At 39.6% G+C, this 22,256-nt stretch overlaps 1 protein-coding gene across 2 annotated transcripts in view; it reads right to left on the bottom strand.

Annotated features, from left to right (window-relative positions):
- Positions 1-533: 533 nt before the first annotated feature.
- CDK18 (cyclin dependent kinase 18) overlaps positions 534-22,256 on the bottom strand; it is a 106,082-nt gene continuing 84,359 nt past the window's right edge. For both annotated transcript variants that reach the window (XM_070745503.1, XM_070745504.1), the window contains exons 6-16: positions 20,284-20,398; positions 19,430-19,524; positions 18,629-18,691; positions 18,253-18,376; positions 17,005-17,125; positions 15,683-15,780; positions 13,334-13,439; positions 12,279-12,321; positions 5,189-5,279; positions 3,399-3,476; positions 534-1,134 (exon numbers count right to left, since the gene is read on the bottom strand). In XM_070745503.1, the coding sequence (XP_070601604.1) occupies positions 1,100-1,134; positions 3,399-3,476; positions 5,189-5,279; positions 12,279-12,321; positions 13,334-13,439; positions 15,683-15,780; positions 17,005-17,125; positions 18,253-18,376; positions 18,629-18,691; positions 19,430-19,524; positions 20,284-20,398 (969 nt within the window). In that variant the 3' untranslated portion in view covers positions 534-1,099. The remainder of the gene's footprint in view (positions 1,135-3,398; positions 3,477-5,188; positions 5,280-12,278; positions 12,322-13,333; positions 13,440-15,682; positions 15,781-17,004; positions 17,126-18,252; positions 18,377-18,628; positions 18,692-19,429; positions 19,525-20,283; positions 20,399-22,256) is intronic.

Below are 22,256 nucleotides of genomic sequence, written 5' to 3'. Positions count from 1 at the left end.
CATACTGAGAGTATTCAGTACAGGAATATAGAAGTATAAAGGGGTATACATATATATATAATCTAGGGGATTTTTTCAGTTTCAGAGTCAACCTAGTTAAATATTCAAGTACTGTCTTATCTTTTTTATGACTTGATTTCAGCTTTTGTATATCTATATGTTTCTGACATATAGAGATTCTTAAAAATAAGAGGTATATGTTTAATAAAATATGGCCTACATCAGCTTCTTCCAAACTGGTGCTCCTTACCTATGCTGAAATACAATGTTCATATATACCGAGCTTCTGGAAATTGTGGGAATTACAATCAACGTATCTAGAGAACATGACTGATTTAAATCATGGTCTGTTAGTTGAAATCTTGTGTGAACTTAAACTTAGTATATGCTTTGCTATACTAAGGGCTAAGGGCCTAAGAAAATCTATCTAAACATGTTCCTTCCTTATTCTCCTGAATGTTTTTACCTTTTGGTATTGAGAACATTTCTTAAAAAAATAGAGCAAAGGAAACTCAAAAAACCAGACTTTTAAATTGTTATTGTAGTTGCCCTTGTTAAACCTTCATGTTTCCTTTTTTTCAATTTAAAGGTTAGGATTTAAAGGCAAAGGGAGAGGGATTTGCATAAAAAACATTGCTTTCCACTATTACTTCCTATGCGTCATATCCGAAAGACGTTATAGAAATCATCTCAGGATGCGGAAGATAATGGAATTCAAAACATTGGTTACGTTAAAACATAAGAAGCAAAGCTGATGTGGATTCCACGACTGGATTACTTCCATCTAGAGCAGCAGCCTCATAGTTTCAGCGGCCACTCACCACCTGATGCAGATTCTTGACCAGGTGAAATATTCCAATTGCTGTATGAAGAATGGGAGCTGGCCGAGCCTTTACAATGTCTCTCATTTCCTTTCTCACCGGAGAAAGATTTGGGGATTTTGAGAAATTGCTATACTGCATGCCTGAGATTGCAAGACAGCTCTTGTACCGTAAATGCCACCCTTTCTTTTTCTGGGATGGACTATCTGGGATCCAGTGGTCCTTTCTCTTCTCAGTGCTTCCATCTTCTCGGTGATTGGATGAATGAACAAAGAGGCTTAAAATATGCTTTGCCGCCGATTCTTTCCTCGAGCTGTAGAAGTAGGGAAGGAGAAAAATTAGATGATCTAAGGACCATGGACCAAAATTTGTGGCTTGATAAAAAAGGAGATTTCATCACAATTCCTTCCTCTACTTTACATACCGTGTTTCCCCAAAAATAAGGCAGCATCTTATATTAATTTTTGCTCCCAAAGATGTGCCATGTCTTGTATCCTGTATCCCGCTGAAGCAAAAATGCATCCAAACACTCAGCTGCGTGTTGGATGCGTGTTGGATGTGTTTTGAATCTGATTGATGCAGCTTTTTGGGATGCAATTTATGGACAGCAGTGTTATATACTGTATGTTCTGTTCAGGAATGCTGCGAAATGAAACCTCTCCTATGTCTTACTTTCGGGGGATGCCTTATTTATCTATCTATCTATCTATCTATCTATCTATCTATCTATCTATCTATCTATCTATCATCTATCTATCTATCTATCTATCTATCTATCTATCTATCTATCTATCTATCTATCTATCTATCTATCTATCTATCTATCTATTGGATTTGTATGCCGCCCCTCTCCGGAGACTCGGGGTGGCTAACAGCAATAATAAAACAGCATATAATAATATTAGGCAATTCTACAAAAACTCTCCTATGTCTTACTTTTGGGGGTGACTTATTTTTGGGGAAACAGGGTAGGTAGGAGGAATGGAAATTAATATATGTTTTATCATTGATATTATTGATGTATCCATAACACCAATCATAAAATCATCATATAAAGTTTGCTTTCTTATTTGAGGACTTGTTTGACTGTAGCTCAAGCCTCAGAACTTTGTGGAAATGTATTTGAAATGTTATTTTCAAATACAAAGAATACTACAAGACACAAAAAGGACTTATGTGGGATATGATTAATAAAAAAAACCCCACAAGTTTGTTTGGTTGCATTCCCAAAAAGTATGCAGCAAGAATGTTTAGCTCATCTCTCTGGCTCCTGTAAAATAGGAAAAGGCCTATGGCAAAAATATTGCCAAATTTTACCTTCCAGTTTGATTTATCTTGCCATGGCAGCTGGGTCTGCTGAAAGTTAAACAGCAGCAACATTTGGAAGGCCAGAAATCTCTCATTTCCACATTTACCTGGGTTTTATGAGATATCATGTGCTATGACTATTTTACCTGTGAATGATCAATCATTATATACAGTAGTACCTCATCATACGAACTTAATTGGTTCCAGGAGGAGGTTCGTAAGGTGAAAAGTTTGTAAGATGAAACAATGTTTCCCATAGGAATCAATGTAAAAGCAAATAATGCGTGCAAATCCTTCAGGAAAATCCCAAACTTTAGAAGGGAGGCGAACAGAGGGCAGGGAGGAGCAGCTAAAGGGGGCGGGTGGAAGAAGCAAGGCTAGGCTAAAGGGTGAGTGGGAAGGAAGAAAGGCAAGGGGGGCGCCCCTCCCTTTTCTTTTTTCAAAAGACACCGTTTCAGTGCCTTTGCAAGCATGCAAAATCTTTACTCCTCCAAGCTGCCCCTCCCTTTTCTTTTTTCAAAAAAGGGGGGAAAAAGAAACCCCTTCATCCCAGCAGCAGCTGCTTGGGTTCGTAAGATGAAAATAGTTCGGAAGAAGAGCCAAAGAAGTCTTAAACACCGGGTTCGTATCTTGAAAAGTTCGTTAGAAGAGGCGTTCGTAAGATGAGGTACCACTGTATACTGTACTTTTCAGAGTACAAGACACACTTTTTTCCTCTGTAAAAGAGGATGGAAATGTCGTTGCATTTTATATAAAAATACAACCATTTTTCACCTCCCCAAACCCCAGCCCGAGCATCCCTTTTTAAATGAAAAAACAATGCGCAGAGGGTTAAGGAGGCCTGCAGAGTGCTCTGGGAGCTGGGGAGGCCAAAAATGGGATCCGTGGGGTGGGTGGGTGTCTGGGAGGCCAAGCTTTTTTTTAAAAAAAATGGGATGCAGAGAAGGTTTGGGAGGCCTGCAGGATGCTCCTGTGGGCTGGGGAAGGCAACCCTCCCCTTTTTTGGTTTTCCTCTTCAAAATCTTGGTGTGTCTTATACTCCAGTGTGTCTTATAGTCCAAAAAATACAGTAACTAGCAAGTTTTATAGATGGGAAACACATGCTCTATTATTTTTTAGAACAACAGTACAAGCCACCATGCCATGAGTCATGATCCTTAGAACATATTTGGATTGCTGATTGCTATGAACTAGTGTTTTCCATTTTTCTAATATGTATAGAAAACAAAAGATTTCTGCAGAGCCTTTCCACAAGACATTGGTACCTACCAACATGCTGGAAACTTGAGCCTCGGCAGCCAGGGTCCTTTTGAAGTTGAATTTCCTTCAAAGAGAAGATGGAGTCAGCTAGAGGAGAGAAGGAAATGGAAACAGAAGTCATGGATTGGATCTGTCAGTGGTCACCTGCCATTCGGATTCATTCTGTGTATGTGACCCAATTGATTACAGTGGATGGATGCCTACAACTGATTATGTTATTTATGTTACCAAAGCTCTGACAGTACCATTTTCTTCTCTCTTGAAAAATGGCATTTCTTGGATTTTGTTTCTCCCACTTCTGCCTGTTTAAATATTTTACACATTTATTGTGCATTGCTTGGCCTCTGGCTTTGTGAGACTAAAATGCAAATGTATTCAAAGTGACAGTGAAAAGCAAAACACCTACGAATAATAAAATGCTGCACAGCAAGCTATATCTTAGTTCTTGTTAGGGAAGTATGGGTAGTCCGTGACTTAAGACCACAATTGAGCCCAATCTTTGTGATGTTAAGCCAGACATTTGTTATGCCTGTTGCCCCATTTTACAACCTTTCTTGCCATAATTATTAAGTGAATCATTGTATAAATTAGTAACCTGGTTGTTAAGTGAATCTAGCTTCTGTATTGACTTGGCTTGTTACAAGGTCGCAAAAGGGGATCATATGACCCCTGGGACACAGCAACAGCCATAAATATGAACCAGCTGCCAAGCATCTGAATTTTGATCACACGATCATGGGATGCTGTGAAAAATGCTGTTGTAACTTTGAATGGTCACTAAATGAATTGCTGTAAGTTGGGGACTACCTGTATGATATTTCTAAAACTTTACTGTGACTACTGTAGTTTTTGGAGTATAAGACACACCTTTTTACCCCCCAAAAGAGGGTGAAAACTTGGGTGCACCTTATACACCAAATGTAGCCCCACCTAGCCATCCCCACCCTTTGTCCTCTGCCCCTAGCAATTTTCCTCCTTGCAGCAAACAGCGCAGAGCCTGATTAGCACAAGCAACTCATTATCAGCTTCCTGACTCTTACTTGATTTGTGGCTGCAGCTAGACTGGCCGGCCATATGCTAAATTAAAAATGAAAGTAACTGCAAGGAGGCAAATTGCTGGGAGGTGGACTGCTGGCAATGTTGGACTGCTGAAACTGGATGCAAGACAACTTAACTTCTAGACAACTTAACAAAATGAAGCAGCTTTTAAAAATAAATGCTTCTTCTGAAGAGGCTCAGTGCTTTTGTATCTTCTTTTAAATAGCAGAGAATAATGTATACTTCCAGAAAGCCACATCAATTTTAACAGCATTTGTATAAGTATAGTCTGAAATATAACAGTGTCCTGTTTAATATTAAGATAAGGCAGCTGAGTTAAACCCTGACTTAATCATGTTTGGATTACATTTATTTAAATAATTGGGAGGAGTTAGTGTGACTACATTTAAGAAAACTTTCTGGCATTAATATACTGCCATAATGTACATTTCTCCAATTCTTTGCTATTTCTAAGGGTCAGGCACACATGCACAGAAATACACAGTAAACAGTGTATATCATCTACTGTTTGTTATCTGCTGGGAGGCAAAAGCAGATCCACCCCCTTGTTTTCCTCTCCCCAAACTAAGGTACGTTTTATACTCTGGTGCATTTTATACTCCAACAAAAAATATAGTAATTGCTTGAAGTAAAAGGTGCTTTGAAAGGATCAGGGAAAGGGTTTAGATTTGATACAAAGCAACTGTCTTCATTCATACTTTGGAACTATTATTAAGTCATGTCACCCATTGTATGCTTACTTTCAGGAAGGAGGTGGACTCGTTCATCTAAGATCATAAAGTAGGGATGTCGTAGAGCTGATTCAGCAGAGATACGCTGTTTGGCTTCATACTTGAAGAGAAAAAAAAAGATCGCATTTGTATAGGGATTTTCTACATTGTTCCCTGATGCTGATTCATTGTGTGGCTCAGAGCTTTTAAATAATTGACTGTTTTGAGGATATTACTCTGCAGAAGAATCATATATACAGTAGTTGGTTGAACAGCATGATGGCAGACGCAAACTATTGTTAGAAAACACAAAATGAAGTGTTATTTGCTAACAATGCAATTTTCTTGATGTCCTTTGGAGTTTAGTGGAGGTGCTGTACAAGTTGGACCATTTGTTTTAAGTCTGTCAAACCTATGACCCCCAAATTCTTCTGCAAAATTGCATCCTGTCTGGTTTCTTCAGTCTGCAGTCATGCAAAACAACTGTACCTTAGAAAATGTATGTTTTTATTTCAGTTTTGGCTCAGTATGGGGAAGTCAAGCAATTACTGCAGAGCCAAACAACATCTACAAAAGCCAGAACAGGACAAAAGAATTTTGGCAGCAGAAACAGAACAAAACAACACAATAATCAACATATCTGAGACTTGGTAGCATCATAGATCAGACTTAGAATAGAGGAACATTTATGCCTGTTCACTGGAATGATTAGACATTTTATGTTCCTTTGCAGAAATCTTTGAGGACTGGTTTACTATTAAAAGCAAACCAGCTATTTTTGTTTTTTGAAGCTGCCAATCTTATCATTTGAGTTGCTTGTTTCCTGGCCAATTACTGTACAATGGCATTATTGGTTCTGATTAGAGCTCCAAACTGAATTCCCCAATTCCACTGGGATTATTAAACTGATTTCATCTCTTTTAATATCTGTAAAACAGTGCTAATTGACTAAGATCCAGAAGTGCTGTGGAGTGCAATCTTGAAACTTGATGGTTAACGTAGCATCATTCCATAAACCTCATTCTATCCCATTTTTGTCACAGCATGCAGGAATAGCAATTATTTAGACCTGAACATGCCAGCCATGTCATTTTTACTTATGCTATAACTGCCTGAAAGCAGAGGTAAAATTACTCTACCCACATGGCAAGGCTGACAAATAAATTACGATATGTTGTCTTAGCCCCAATATCGATATTGTAATGCTGTATGCCAGGCCTGTTCTGAGTTGCATACTGTGGTACGTGTGCATTCAAGAGTCACTACCATGAACAGATGATTCAATTTAAAGTAGTTTTTGGCCTTTGGTCTACCTAAATATACCACTGCCAAGCTGAAACAGAGGTATGTTCCACTTGAGAATCGAAATATCTTCTGAGCACTAGGTACTGCTATCCTAGCTTGGTTTCAAATGACTTTGTAGCCTAATATACCTATTTATATTTTTTTAAAAACGTAGGATACCTCTTTAATAGTTCAGATTAAATTCCTCCAGGACAGTTTGGTATCCGTCAATAGATATCTACCCAGTCTTGTAATACTGACTCTGATGGTTATTCCTGAAGATGTCACAATCTCTCTGAAAGAGTTGATTCATGAGTTCTCCAGGATTCAGATTTATTTATTTATTCATTCATTCATTCATTCATTCATTCATTCATTCATTCATTCATTCATTCATTCATTTATTAGATTTGTATGCCACCCCTCTCCGTAGACTTGGGGCGGCTAACAACAATAATAAGACAATATAAACAAATCTAATATTTAAGTTTAAGTTAAATTAAAAAACCCTAATTTAAGAAACCAGTCATACATACAGACATAACAAGCATAAATTTTATAAGCCTAAGGGGAAGGGAATATCTCAATTCCCCCATGCCTGACGACAGAGGTGGGTTTTAAGGAGCTTACGAAAGGCAAGAAGGGTGGGGGCAACTCTGATCTCTGGAGGGAGTTGGTTCCAGAGGGTTGGGACCGCCACAGAGAAGGCTCTTCCCCTGGGTCCCGCCAGACGGCATTGTTTAGTCGACGGGACCAGGAGAAGACCAACTCTGTGGAACCTAACTGGTCGCTGGGATTTGTGCGGCAGAAGGTGGTCCCGGAGATATTCTGGTCCGATGCCATGAAGGGCTTTATATAGCAGGCAGGAGATGTGGGCAGAGGAGCTGTTGCTCAGCTTTGACTGATGTGCTAGTTAGACCATGACCCATTGATAATGATCACTCACACCATGATCATCACTGTAATAGCAGTAGTACAGCTACAGTACAGTAGTACAGTACCTGTGCCAAGTAGAGTTTCCTTTGGAGCAGGGGTGGGTTCCACTTACCTTTGCCACCGATCTGCATCGCGACGGTGGGCATTGCGATCATTCTGCACCTGCGCGCAGCTGCTCATGCAATTCTGCCTCCGTACATGCTCGGTGGCTACAATCACCCTGAAACACAGCTGAGGAGCTGATCAGCTGTGCTTCAGGTGAAGGAATAAAGGTAAATATAAACCCGGGGGCAGGTTTCAAGCAGCAGCAGAGGAAAAAGCTCAGAAAAATTTCCAAAAAAAGAGGTGGCGCCCATGGACTGGGACTGACTGAACTGGATCCATGAGGCCATTGTGACATCACCAGTGGGCCGCTACGGGTTCAGGCGATCTGGTCTGAACCGGGAGGAACCCACCCCTGTTTTGGAGATGATCCAGAAGCTGCAGCTGATATCGAATTCAATGGATTTTAATGGGACAGCCCTGTCAGACCAGATTAATCCCTCTTTTGAAGTTGCTGTATTAGTTGTCAACTGGATTTCAAGTGCAATTCAATGCACTGGTCACTACCTTAAAGCCCCTCATGATGCAGCATTGGGATAAACCAGGCAATGCTTTACTACACAGGTGTCAAACTCGCCGCATCACATTGCCATTACATTTTTTTCCTTTGTGGACCATGACACATCCAATGTGACACATCCAGCTCATTGGCCGCCTGTTGGATACCCCTGTGAATCAAATCTGCCCATCTATCTGGTCACAGAGAGCATGTTGCAGATTTCTCCCTTGTAAATTTTAGAGGGCACGTTCCAGGTGCCAGACTTTCCCAGTGGTGGTCTTCCTTCTTGGAATACCCTCCCTCCCAGAGGACTCCAACCTTGCTGGAACTCCATGAACAGATCAGAGCAATTTTATTTCAAGGCAAGTTTGAACAAGACCCTTAGATTAACCTTTTTGCTTCTAAGAGCATCTGTTATTCATTCATTCATTCATTCATTCATTCATTCATTCATTCATTCATTCATTTGATTTTTATGCTGCCCTTCTCCTTTGACTCAGGGCGGCTTATAACATGTTAGCAATAGCACTTTTTAACAGAGCCAGCATATTGCCCCCACAATCCGGGTCCTCATTTTACCCACCTCGGAAGGATGGAAGGCTGAGTCAACCTTGAGCCGGTGATGAGATTTGAACCGCTGACCTATAGATCTAGAGTCAGCTTCAGTGACCTGCAGTACAGCACTCTACCTGCTGCACCACCCAGGCCCTTGTAACATATTCTTTGCTAGTATTTTTATTTCATTTTTTCAATTTTTCCTATTATTTTGTGTTTTGCATCCCATATAACCTACATTAGAATTGGGATGGGCTATAAATATTGTAATAAATATGTCTTAAGTGGGAACTAGCCATCAGCGGTTTTCCTCTTTAACACTTTTAGGCGCAACCTGAAACCTGCATAATTTTATTTATTTAGTTAGTTAGTTTGACTTCTATGCTGCCCAATCTTGAAGGACTCAGGGTGGCTTATAACAATATAAAATTACAATATAGAAGTACAACAGCAATAAAAGAAGTCAAAGAAAAAAGAATCTAATTACTAATACCCTAGCCAAAACTCGTATTAGAGTGATTCCAGAACATACATACATACCATTCATCCACAATCATAATTATATAGATGTCAAGCTGGTTGGCCCCCAGGCTTGCTTCATAGCCATGTTGTTATGGCCTTACGAGAAGCCAGCAGAACGGGACCAGTACGGACATTGGGGGCGGGGGGGGGGGGGGAGAGAGAGTTGATTCCATAGATTTAGAAACCAATCAAATTCAACTGGCAACAGCTTCCTACAATTCAGTTTAAGACTGCCTAAATTCAGAATTTGGAGTTTAGCAAACTCTGGTTTGTTTTCAACTCTTTCCCCCTTCTACACATGCATTCCCATACCCCCCACATACACTCTGATTAATATTTAGACTAAGAGAATTTTGCAACTGATGTTTATAAAATATTTCCCTTAATTGCTCTACATGGCTTCCTTTGCATAAATAATGAAAAATAAAGGCCTAGATATGGAATCACAATCATTCCAAGTGCTTTATAAATGGCTGTTTTTGTCTTCCATGTGAAGCAAGAACATTTAGAAACAGTGGTTCGGAAAAGATCATTCAAATGTCAGGAAGAAGGAAAGGCTGAGATTGCAGCAAGATGCAGATTTGTGAAATTACTCAGGAAAATTTATTTATTTATTTATTTATTATTTGGATTTGTATGCCGCCCGTCTCCGAAAACTCGGGGCGGCTCACAACAAGTGAGAAATGCTTAGAATTCACTAGAAAAATCAAACAAATAAATTTCTTAGATGATTTTCTAACCTGACTTAGGGTTTAGAATACCACTGTAATTATATTTACTCTGAAAGAAAGACTATTTGCCTTGTGTGACATGGGCTCTTACTTTAAACAATTGTACATGCTCATACTTCCGTAACAAGATGATAAAATAAAATTATATTGAGACAAAGGTTATTCGGTGACCAGAAAAGGTCAAAATGAGGAGAGTCCAGCACTAACCATACTATTTTCAGCATCCATTTATAGAACTTCGGCACTAACAACCTTAACTTCTTTTACTTATAGAATAAAAACTGTCAACTAGAAGAATCAAAGGGATCAGTAGTAGTAACAGTCTGGGAAGATTTCTTTGTTGTGAGCCGCTCCGAGTCTTTGTAGAAGGGCGGCATACAAGTCTAATAAATTATTATTAATTATTAGAGAAACATAGAAACATAGAAGACTGACGGCAGAAAAAGACCTCATGATCCATCTAGTCTGCCCTTATACTATTTTCTGTATTTTATCTTAGGATGGATATATGTTTATCCCAGGCATGTTTAAATTCAGTTACTGTGGATTTATCAACCACGTCTGCTGGAAGTTTGTTCCAAAGATCTACTATTCTTTCAGTAAAATAATATTTTCTCATGTTGCTTTTGATCTTTCCCCCAACTAACTTCAGATTGTGTCCCCTTGTTCTTGTGTTCACTTTCCTATTAAAAACACTTCCCTCCTGCACCTTATTTAACCCTTTAACATATTTAAATGTTTTGATCATATCCCCCCTTTTCCTTCTGTCCTCCAGACCAGTGTTTCCCAACCTTTTTTGAGCCGCGGCACATTATTCACATTTTCAAAATCCTGGGGAACATTGAGGGGGGGGGGCGCAAAAAAGTTTGGACAAAAAAAATATTTCTTTCTCCCTTTCGCTCTATTTCTCTCTCCCTCCCCCTTTCTCTCCCTCCCTCTTTCTCTCTCTCTCCATCCCTTTCTTTCTCCCTTCCTTCCTCTCTCTTTTGCTCTTTCTCTCTCCCTCCTTCCCCCTCTTGCTGTCTTTCTTTCTTTCCTTTCTTTCTCTCTCTCATTCTGTCTCCCTTTCGCTCTATTTCTCTCTCTCTCCCTCTTTCTCTCTCTCTCCATCCCTTTCTTTCTCCCTTCCTTCCTCTCTCTTTTGCTCTTTCTCTCTCCCTCCTTCCCCCCTCTTGCTGTCTCTTTCTTTCTTTCTCTTTCTCTCTCTCTCTCATTCTGTCTCTCTTGCTATCTCTTTCTTTCTCCCTTCCTTCCTTCCTCTCTCTTTGGCTCTCTTTCTCTCTCCCTCCTTCCCCCCTCTTGCTGTCTCTTTCTTTCTTTCTCTTTCTCTCTCTTTCTCTCTCATTCTGTCTCTCTTGCTATCTCTTTCTCTCTCTTCCTTTCTTTCTCTCTCTTGTTCTCTCTCTTCCTTCTCTGCGGAGGCCGGCAAAGCTTTTCCAGGTAGGCTGGCTGGGGGATAGGGCGTGCGCGCGCACGCACCCCCAACGTTCCAAAGAACCTTCTCCGACCTCCGCTGTGAGAAGGTTTTCTCCGAGCGCTCGCCGGAGGAGCTGGAGAAAGGGGCAGATCGAGCGGGAGGGCGGGTGGGTGTCAGCGGCGAGAAGCCAGGGGTGCGAGGGGAACGGAGGCACTGGGGGGTGGGGGTAGCCGTGGCGCCGGCCTCCGCACTTTCATCGCTCCCCACCCCAAACTCCAACTCCCAGCTCCTTGTGCGGCACTGGAAAAGGGTGCTGCATTGCCGGCTTCTACCTGGTGCTGCCAGGGAATCTCCAGCTGGGCAGGGCTCTCCTTAAGCTCTCCTTTTTCCCTAGGAGCTTGGCGGCACACCTGGCTGTGTCTCGCGGCACACTAGTGTGCCGCGGCACACCGGTTGGGAAACGCTGCTCCAGACTATACAGATTGAGTTCATTAAGTCTTTCCTGATACGTTTTTTGCTTAAGACCTTCCACCATTCTTGTAGCCTGTCTTTGGACCCATTCAATTATTATTATTATTTGGTCACACAGACCCTCCATGAATTCCCAAGCAGGAAACCAAAGATACCGAATCCTTTCAGCACATTGGAAGCAGACAGAGGTGGGTTCCTCCTGGTTTGCCCAAACCAGTAGCAAACCACTGATGACATCCCAATGACATCAGGAAACTGGTTCAGTAGTTGCTGGTCCGTGGGTACCATCATCTACTTTAAAAAAAACAATCAGAATATGTTTTTCCAATTTTTTGGGGAGAGGGGGAATTGCTTTTCAGGGTTTTTTTTGTTTATTCTGCACATGTGCAGAAACTGAGTTTCTGGCACTACAAATGCATAGGCATTTTGTTTTCAGCTTTTTTGGGGGGGGGGGAGTTTGCCATTGTGCATGTACTTGAGGAATGACCACACGGCATGGGAGGAAATGAACTGGCTGCAAGGTAAGTTGGAACCCATCCCCGGAAGCAGAGGTGAAGTATCTGGGGGTTGGGCTGTGGCATTTCTGATTTCTGGCTCACCTACCAGGAGGAGGCTTGTCAAAAGGTCAATTCCTTCTGTGTCCAGCCTGCAAGAGAAGAAAGTGCTGTTATTTATTTATTTTATTTATTCATTAATTAGATTTGTATGTCGCCCCTCTCCGAAGACTCGGGGCAGCTCACAGCACATAATATAAAACAATAAATACAAAGACAAATCTAATTAATTAAAAACTACATAACCTAAAAACCTAATACAGTATATTAAAAATCAATCAAACAAATTCAAATCACAGCCATACATCACATTTATTGGCTAGGGGGATGCGATCTAATTATCCCAAGCCTGGTGACATAAGTGAGTCTTAAGATTCTTGTGAAAGGCGAGGTGGGTGGGGGCAGTGTGAATCTCTGGGCGGAGCTGATTCCAGAGGGATGGGGCCCCCACAGAGAAGGCTCTTCCCCTGGACCCCGCCAAGTGACATTGTCTGTTATATTTGGGAGACTCTTCAAGCAGCTGGCTCTTAGTGCAGGATCAACACCTGAATGTGTGACTCCATCTCTGATTAAAAAGGCCAGCTTCAAAGAAAAATGACCCAGATCATTTTCCTCAAAGTTTGGATTCTGGATGACCCCTTTAAGTGTTGATGGTGGAAACTGTAGTCCAATATGCCTGGAAGACAGTAGACTGCAGAAGCTAATTTAAAAAAAATATTCATTTTAGCAGTTGGCAATCTGAGTACTTTCTTAAGGTAGCGATGACACAGTGCAGTTAAAAAAGCCTAGTTTTTAATCTTTGCAGTTTGAAATTCAAAGCACTACTGCCATCTATTGGCAGCTCCAGAAAATGAAAATCCCTCATTTCCTTAATCTTGGTACAGAGAATAAGAACGAAACATGTTGCACTGGGGCAGAGAAAACTCCTCTCGTGTTCACTGACGGCCGTGCAGACAATCAACCAACTTTATATCATCATTTATTCTCTGTGTCTCTTTCTTAAGTTATTTCTAAGAGGACTGCTGATATTTTTGCCCCTTGCAGTACTTGCAAACAACAACTATGATCCATAACAAATAGGCCTCTCTTTGATTCTGCCTCTACCTGGGTACATGATTTATCAAGGATTGGGCTCGATATTGTGTGAACTGGTAAGCTTTGAACTCCTCATTGGATGTGATGCCTGGCCAAGATTCTTCCGTAGGAGTTCCTGCAAGTTAAAAAAAAGAGATTGGATTAACACTTTTTCTAGATCCACATGAAGCATGGCATGAGGTGGCATCTCTGTCTGTCTGTCTGTCTGTCTGTCTGTCTGTCTGTCTGTCTGTCTGTCTGTCTGTCTGTCTGTCTGTCTGTCTATCTATCTATCTATCTATCTATCTATCTATATATCTATCTATGTATCTATTTATTTATTTATCTATGTATCTATCTATGTATCTATCTATGTATCTATCTATGTATCTATCTATCTATCTATCTATTTATCTATGTATCTATCTATGTATCTATGTATCTATCTGTCTATCATCTATCTATCTATCTATCTATCTATCTATCTATCTATCTATCTATCTATCTATGTATGTATCTATTTATTTATCTATGTATCTATGTATGTATGTATGTATGTATGTATGTATGTATGTATGTATCTATCTATCTATCTATCTATTTATTTATCTATGTATCTATGTATGTATCTATTTATTTATCTATCTATCTATCTATCTATCTATCTATCTATCTATCTATGTATCTATCTATCTATGTATCTATCTATCTATGTATCTATCTATTTATCTATGTATCTATGTATCTATGTATGTATCTATGTATGTATCTATGTATCTATCTATCTATCTATCTATCTATCTATCTATCTATCTATCTATCTATCTATCTATCTATCTCTTCCTTCATATAATAAAACCAAAACCAATAAATTCCTCTGTAGGGTAGAGCAAAGTAGAAATTCAAGGAAAGCAGAAGACCAGTGTTACCATTTGAAGACATGCTGGACAATTCTAGGAGTTGAAGTCCACACAACTTCAAGTAACCAAGTTTGCAAAATACTGCATTAGACTGGCAACACTAAGTATGTTATAGATTAGCACAGGTTGATAATACAGAATGATTAATATTTAATAGGAATGGTTTTGGTCAGGGATGGGTTCCACTTACCTTCACGATTAATGTTGCAACACGACGGGACATCGCAAGTCCACCTGTGAGATTTCACTTCTGTGCATGCTCAGAAGTTGGATTCTGCCCAAAACACAGCTGAGGAGCTGATCAGCTGTGCTTTGGGCAAAGAAATAAATGTCAGTAATAACATAACGGGGGCGGGCAGGAGGTTTTTTTCCCCAAAGCACAGAATGAAGAGAAGCCATCCAAATACAGGAAAATCGGCCGAATATTCAGAAAAAAAAGATGGCGGCGATCACAAATTGGCACAGACAGAACTGGATCCATGAAGCCAAAACTGCATCACCAGCAGATCACTAATGGTTCGGGGGATCTGATCCGAACCGGAAGGAACCCACCCCTGGTTATGGTTATGGATTTACCATGTCTACCATCCTCAGATCCTTTCAGTAAGAAATACCTTTGCCCCCCTCCAATTTATTCATCATTTTGCTGCCTTCTTTAAAGACAACAACCCTGTAACTCCTTCAGTCCATGTTTTCTTATTCCAGATATCTGCACTTTTTATCTCTGTTTTATTTCTATGGCAACAACTGCTGATATAATATTATTATATAATATGCTGCAACGTTCTACCTGTCAATGACTACTTCAGCTTCAACCGCAACAACACAAGAGCACGCAACAGATTCAAACTTAATATTAACCGCTCCAAACTTGACTGTAAAAAATATGACTTCAGCAAGCGAGTTGTCGAAGCATGGAACTCATTACCTGACTCAGTAGTGTCAACCCCTAACCCCAAACATTTTTGCCTTAGACTATCCACGATTGACCTCTCTAGGTTCCTTAGAGGTCAGTAAGGGGCGTGCATAAGTGCACCAGTGTGCCTTCCGTCCCCTGTCCAATTCTCTCTCCTTATCTCATTTATCTTTTCTTCCTTTCAAATATGTTCATCTATACTTTTATATCTTTTCTTCTATTCTTTTCTTTATTTATATTATTACATATCTATTCTCTTCAATGTGTATTATGTATTGGACAAAATAAATAAATCAATCAATCAATAATACTATTCATGATTTCTTTTGAGAACACAAAGCATGAATATGAAATTAATTACACCTGTGTACCTATTTGGTAAAATAAAATATGAAGGCATCATTTGGGTCGCTTTGCTGTAGCCCTGTTTCTTGAGCAAAGCTCCATGGACTCTAATCTTCCCTGCTTATTTGCATATTGTCATTTTAAAAAATGTATTGTGTATCTTCCCTTCAATACAGAAACAGAAAGAAGACGACTCACCCAACATTCTGAATATTAAGTTAAGTTCTTCTTTCACTGTGGATCCTGGGAACATTGGACGTCCTGTCACCATTTCATAGTGTATGCAACCCACGCCCCTAAAAGAAGAAATTCTAATGAAGTCGAGTGGAGCAATGTGCTTTCTCCTAGGTTGCCTTGTCTACCTCTCATTAATAAGGTCTCTGAAGAGGATGATGAATCCTGAGTGACACCTGAAGATCAGGCAAGAGTCATTATTTTTTCATATTGAATTGCTAACCAGACAAGAGAGGTTTCAAGGAGCGTGAAGGAATGAGCCACAAAAATCCAATTTCTTTCATCTGCTAAGTGGGTACTTGCAAACTGCACTGCTGCCTTATTTAATTAATTTAATGTAATTTAATATATTTGACTTCTTGCTGCCCAATCCCAGTGAGACTCAGGGCGGCTTACAATAATAAATAGTACATACAATAAACAAGTCAAATAATTAATAATAAGAAGATTGTTAGTACCGGGTACATGGTTGTTAGGCATTATCATTGTAAACTGCATATTGTACACTTGTACCAAACTTGTACTTAAAGAGTTAATGTGCACTCAAAGGGTTAACTTGTACTTGAAGTGTTAATATTCAAGGCTGTTTCGTCACTTCCTCATTGAAGCTATAAAAGCTCATTATGTTGCTCAGTCACTTCCTTTACTTTTGCCTGAGAGATGGGGGAGTCGTGTTTAAGCTTCCTGCTTGTATAAGCTTTGTGCTTTTATCTATATTGTATTTTAGCTTTGTGTTATTATCTATATTGTATTTTAGCTTCGTGCTTATTATCTATATTGTATTTTGCTTTGTGCTTTTATCTTGTAATTGCTCAGTGCGTATTATTCTGTATTTGCTTCGTGCTTATTCTGGATTGTTTATATTTTGTTTATATGTAAACAATACTTATTTAACTAAGTCTGTGTCTTGGCTTTATCACACATCCATGCTCTGTTAAAATTCTCTGTCCAGTATTGTCGAAGGTTTCATAGCCTAGCTACCCGAGACAAGCCAACAAACATTAAAACCCATAATAAACCATAATGAATTATCCAATTGAATCACATTACATATAGAACAGTTGCAATCAGACGTGATAAGATGTTATGTTCACGGCCCCCAGCCTTTCAGAAGGATAGTAGATCATTTAGAATATGGTCAGTAACATTATAAAGGCTATGCCATCAGCATGCTGTGGAATTTGGAGAAAGCATGCATTGAGGGCAACCAAACTATGGTTTCCTAATTTTAAAAGGAACTATAGGAAGAAGGATTATTTTCACCCATACACAGACATTAGGCTTACCACATGTCTATGGGAGTGGAATATTCTGTAGATCCTAGCAGCACATCAGGAGGTCGATACCATAATGTGACCACTTCATTGGAGTATGTCTTTGTTGGGACAGACTTGGCTCTGGCTAGACCTGAGGATAAAACAAATGCCCATGAGATTCAGCTGCATCAAGGCTTATATTAAACCCATATTTGTTTTATAAAAACAAACCTGTTTTTACAAAGAAAAGCCCCATGTGACTCAATGCTTAGAACAGTGGTGGACATCACAACCATATGTTAGCTATTTAGTTTGATTGTTTCACTTAGAGAACTAAGGTCATTAAATTCAAGGGAGCTTGTCCTCACTAACAGGACAACTACAAGATGCTTCTGAAAAAAAAAACTTTCTTACAATCTCAAATACTGTAGTTGGATAAAAGTCCAGTTTATTTGTAAATCATATACAGGGAAATATTAGAGAAAAAAGGAAAGGGGTTTCTTGAGATGTGTGACCCTAATATTGATAGCATCCATCAAAACATCATGGCTTGGGACCAGGTTATCCATTATCATTTATACCCGACCCACTGGAGCAGGGAGTCAGATAATGTGGGTCCCATCACTGAGGGAGATATACCTGGTGGGACCCAGAAGAAGGGCCTTCTCTGGGATGGCTTCCTCTCTCCGGGATATCATTACCCCAGAGATTATAATGGCCCCCACTCTAATACTTTTCTGAAAGGCGCTGAAGACCTGGTTCTGCCAGCAGGCCTGGGGAACCTAGAGCTCATTAAATGTCTTGTGGGATCTGTTGTTGCTGGGGTGGCGTGGGTGGGAAGTGGGGGTGATTTTGTTATATTGTACTATATTAATTTATGTGATTGTTTTTTTTAGTTTCTATTGTTTTAAATGTGGTTTTATATTCTTTATATTCTTTAAGTCACCTTGAGTCGCTATGGGCAAATAGGTGGCAATATAAAACAAACAAACAAACAAACAAGACCAATGGATTAATTACCCCCCCAAATTATGGAACCCATATGAATCCTGATATGTGGGAGTATAGTATTAGCTGATTACTATTTTCCACGTTCTTTGCTTTCCCATGCTTTTATTTTGAATTATGTTCAGTATTTTAAGATTGGCTACGTTGTTTTAATTGTTGCTGTGTTTGTATGCTGCCCAGAGTCACATTATGTTAATTTGCCAAATAAAGGAATAAATGAATGTCATTACTCCGAAAGCCAAGAAGATATGGTCTCATTCACTCACTTACCAAAGTCAGCAAGTTTTAATTCTCCTTTTCCATTAATAAGCAGATTCTGTGGCTTGAGATCTCTGTGTAGGATCTTATGCTGATGGCAGTAGGACAAACCACGAAGCAGCTGGAACATGAAAATCTTGAAGCAAGAGAAGATCAGAGAAGAAATTAATTGCTAACATTCAGAGTTTGTTTTTAGGAAATACGCATTTCTGAAACAGATGCCTTCCAAATATGCTAATGAGCAGGTGTTGGGAATTATGCAAATAGTAATCCAATATATTTCCAGGACATCAAATAGAGAAGGGATGCACAATTCTCTCATATGTTTATTTTCCAAGAGAAGCCTTTGGAAAGGCCAGTCTTTCTATCCATTTATCTGTGTACTCACCTTCACATTATACATGCTCATCAGATTCCCGCAGTTATCCAGGTACTGTTTCAAGTCGCTATCCTGCAAAGATAAGCATGTCCTGAGGGCATAACTTACTATGAAGAAACAATTTCCTCAGTATTAGAAAATGCAAATCAAATTATGTTTCCCGGGACTTCGGAAGAACAATGCATGCTTGCAATGATTGTAATTATTACTTCCAACAAAACACAGGTGATAGTAAGGCTTATTATACAACTCTGAACAATGCAACTTTTTCAGAGATTTGCTACATCATGTAAAATGAATATGCAGGAACAAGTAACTGTAACAGGAGATAAAATGCAGTTCTAGCAAACTTACGTGATCCAGATGCTATTTAAATGTTTCCTGATAAACACATCTGTTTCAGAAAATTCAAGTTTTCCCAACTCTAAACCACATTTTGCTACTGCTAAAAAATGCCATTTCTGTCTGCTTTCTCTTATGCACACATCATTTGCAATTACTATTTAGGGCAACTCTGTTCACCTTTTCTAAAATGCTTGCCAAATGGAATAGGACTGAGTACATATTATGAATGAGTAAACAAAATTGCTATCTGCGCTACCTGGAGTACAATTAAACAATGCCTGGGAACAACAAGAGAACATTCTCCAGATCACATTTTCTAATGGATGCTATTGTTTAGCTGAGAGTTAAAAGAAAACCAAGAACCTCAGTACTGCTCATGACGTTACCGATATACTCCAGGCAAACTACCACGTAAGGTGCCTTAGCCAGCCATACTTTGCCTTAGAAAGAGATCCATAGACTTACCAGATATTCAAAAACAAGAGTCAGGGAGCATTTTGTGTGAATGATATCGTGGAGAGTCACAATGTTGGCATGCTTTAGATTCTTCAGTAAGGAAACTGTAAGACAAAGCATAGCCGTATCAATCACACATCATCTGAAGGTGTTGGAGCTGTGAGTTGGAATCACAGGCTCATACATAGAGATTGGTTGGACTACCAGTTACACAATTCCCGGGAAACTTGAGGACAAATCATGGGACAAGTAAACTAAGGCATCTAGAAGAACCGTGTTAGGGAAAATTGAAAACATATGAATTCTTAGGAATAGATCTAGAAAAATAGCTATATGTTGCTAATGTTGCCATATGAATCCCAGTGACCGGTTAAGTCCCACAGAATTGGCCTTCTCCAGGTACTGTCAAGCAAACAATGTGGCTTGGCGGGGCCTAGGGGAAGAGCCTTGTCTGTGGGGGCCCCGGCCCTCTGGAATCAGCTCCCCCAAGAGATTCACACTGCCCCCACCCTTCTCGCTTTCCTCAAGAGTCTTAAGACTCACTTATGTCGCCAGACTTGGGGCAATTATATCTAGAGCCGCTGACCAATAATTGTGATGCAGGGCTGCAATTTGAATTTGTTTGATTGATTTTTAATTTATTTTGGGTTTAATTTCTCTTACGTAGTTTTTAATTAATTAGATTTGTCTCTGTATTCACTGTTTTATATTGTATGCTGTGAGCTGCCCCGAGTCTTCGGAGAGGGGCAGCATACAAATACAATTAATAATAATAATAATAATAATAATAATAATAATAATAATAACAACAACAACAACAACAACAACAACAACAGTCTGGAAATCCCAACCCTGCATCTTACCTTCCCGTATAGCTGTGCAAGGTGCGCCTTCTTCATGCTCCAACCTGATCTCCTTCAGCGCCACAAGATTCTTGGTGAGTTTGCTGCGTCCTTTAAACACAGTAGCATAAGTGCCCTGTGAAGAAAGCAGCAACGAGAGTAAGCAATGCAAAATGCAATATATTTTACATCTCTCTCTCTCTCTCTCTCATTCTGGACCTCCTGAACTTAAGGAATTCACTCCTTAAACTTTTTAAAATTTCGATTAAAAAAATCTTCTGTTGTCACCATCTGCCAAACAAATCCAACAGAAAGGCTGGGCCTAATTTAATATTGTTAAGATTTCCCCCCCCCACACACATTTTTTAAAAAATATTTGGTCAATTTAAAGTGTCGAACATATCTAATACTCGATCGTTCTCCTATTTTCCCCACAACAAAAATCCTATGAGGTAGGTTGGGTTGAGAGGAACTGACTGGCCCAAGGTCATTTAGGCATCTTTCTTTCTTCTAGAATTCAGTGTTTTCTAGTTTCTAGACCAGCCCACAAAACCAATTTTGCTATTTTTGTCTCCTGTCCATTCTAATATGGAAAGTGCATTTAATTTAGGAAGTATACTCTGAATGGACAGGATGAGTGGCAGAGGTCAAAATCTTTGTGTCATCTGGTGACAAGCATGGCATGTAAACTGCAACTTGGACTATAAAAGGAATAAATGCCAAAGGGCATGAATGAACTGATGAAATAAAAGGAAAAAATATGTTATATGAAACTATAAAAGAATGGATGTAATAAAATCTAATGAAGATAGTCTGATATACTCCAAGGCATCCAATGGTAATTGTTTTTTTTTATGCAGATAAATCCTAGTGTTTAAATTCAGTTTCAAAATTAGAGAGATTTTAAACATTTAATGTATGTAGATTTATTATTAAAGTTGGAAAGGACCTTGTAGGTCATCTAGTCCAACCCATCATTCAAACAGGAGATCCCACATCATTTGAGCCAGGTGGTAGTCCAATCTCCCCTTGAAGATCACAAGTGTTGGGGCTCTCACAACCTCCGCTGGTAAGCTGTTCCACTGATTGATTGCTCTCACTGTCAGAAAGTCTCTCCTTACTTTCAGGTTGAATCTCTCCTTGGTCAGTTTCCATCCGTTATTCCTTCTTTGGCTTTCTGGTGCCGTATTTATTTATTTATTTTATTTTATTTATTTTATTATTTAGATTTGTATGCCGCCCCTCTCCGCAGACTCGGGGCGGCTCACAGCAGGATACAACAATTCATGACAAATCTAAATATAATTTAAAATATTTTTAAAAAACCCATTTACTAAGCAAACATGCACACAAACATACCATGCATAAATTGTACATGCCCGGGGGAGGTGATTCAGTTCCCCCATGCCTGACGACAAAGGTGGGTTTATTATCCTGGTTGCTCTCTTCTGAACTTTCTCTAGAGTCTCAATGTATTTTTTGTAGTGTGGTGACCAAAACAGGATGCAGTGCTCTAGGTGTGGTCTGATCAAGGCTTTATAGAGTGGTACTAATACCTCTCTGGTCCTTGCCTGTATCCCTCTATTTATGCAGCTCAGGAATGTGTTGGCCTTTTTGGCTTCTGCTGCACACTGTTGGCTCATATTTAGTTGGCTGTCCACCAAGATCCCTCTCGTAGTCGGTGCTAATGAGTGTGGTTTCACCCAGTTTGTACGTGTATTTTTTATTCTTCTTACCTAGATATAGGATTTTGCTTTTCTCTGTGTTGAATTTCAATTTATTGGTTTGAGCACAGTGTTCAAGTCTGTTGAGGTCCCTCTGGATTCTGAGTCTCTCCTCTGGGGTGTTTGCTACTCCTGCCAGCTTGGCATCATCTGCACATTTGGTTAGTTCTCCTGCTATTCCTTCATCTAAGTCATTTATGAAGATATTAAGGAGTACCGAGCCTAGGACGGAGCCTTGTGGTACCCCACTGCTTACTTTTCTCCATGTGG

Source organism: Erythrolamprus reginae, chromosome 3 (assembly GCF_031021105.1).
Source record: "Erythrolamprus reginae isolate rEryReg1 chromosome 3, rEryReg1.hap1, whole genome shotgun sequence".
In the NCBI taxonomy this organism is placed as follows: domain Eukaryota; kingdom Metazoa; phylum Chordata; class Lepidosauria; order Squamata; family Dipsadidae; genus Erythrolamprus; species Erythrolamprus reginae.
The sequence above is the reverse complement of the archived record's forward strand: the minus strand, read 5'-3'. Positions and strand labels throughout refer to the sequence as shown.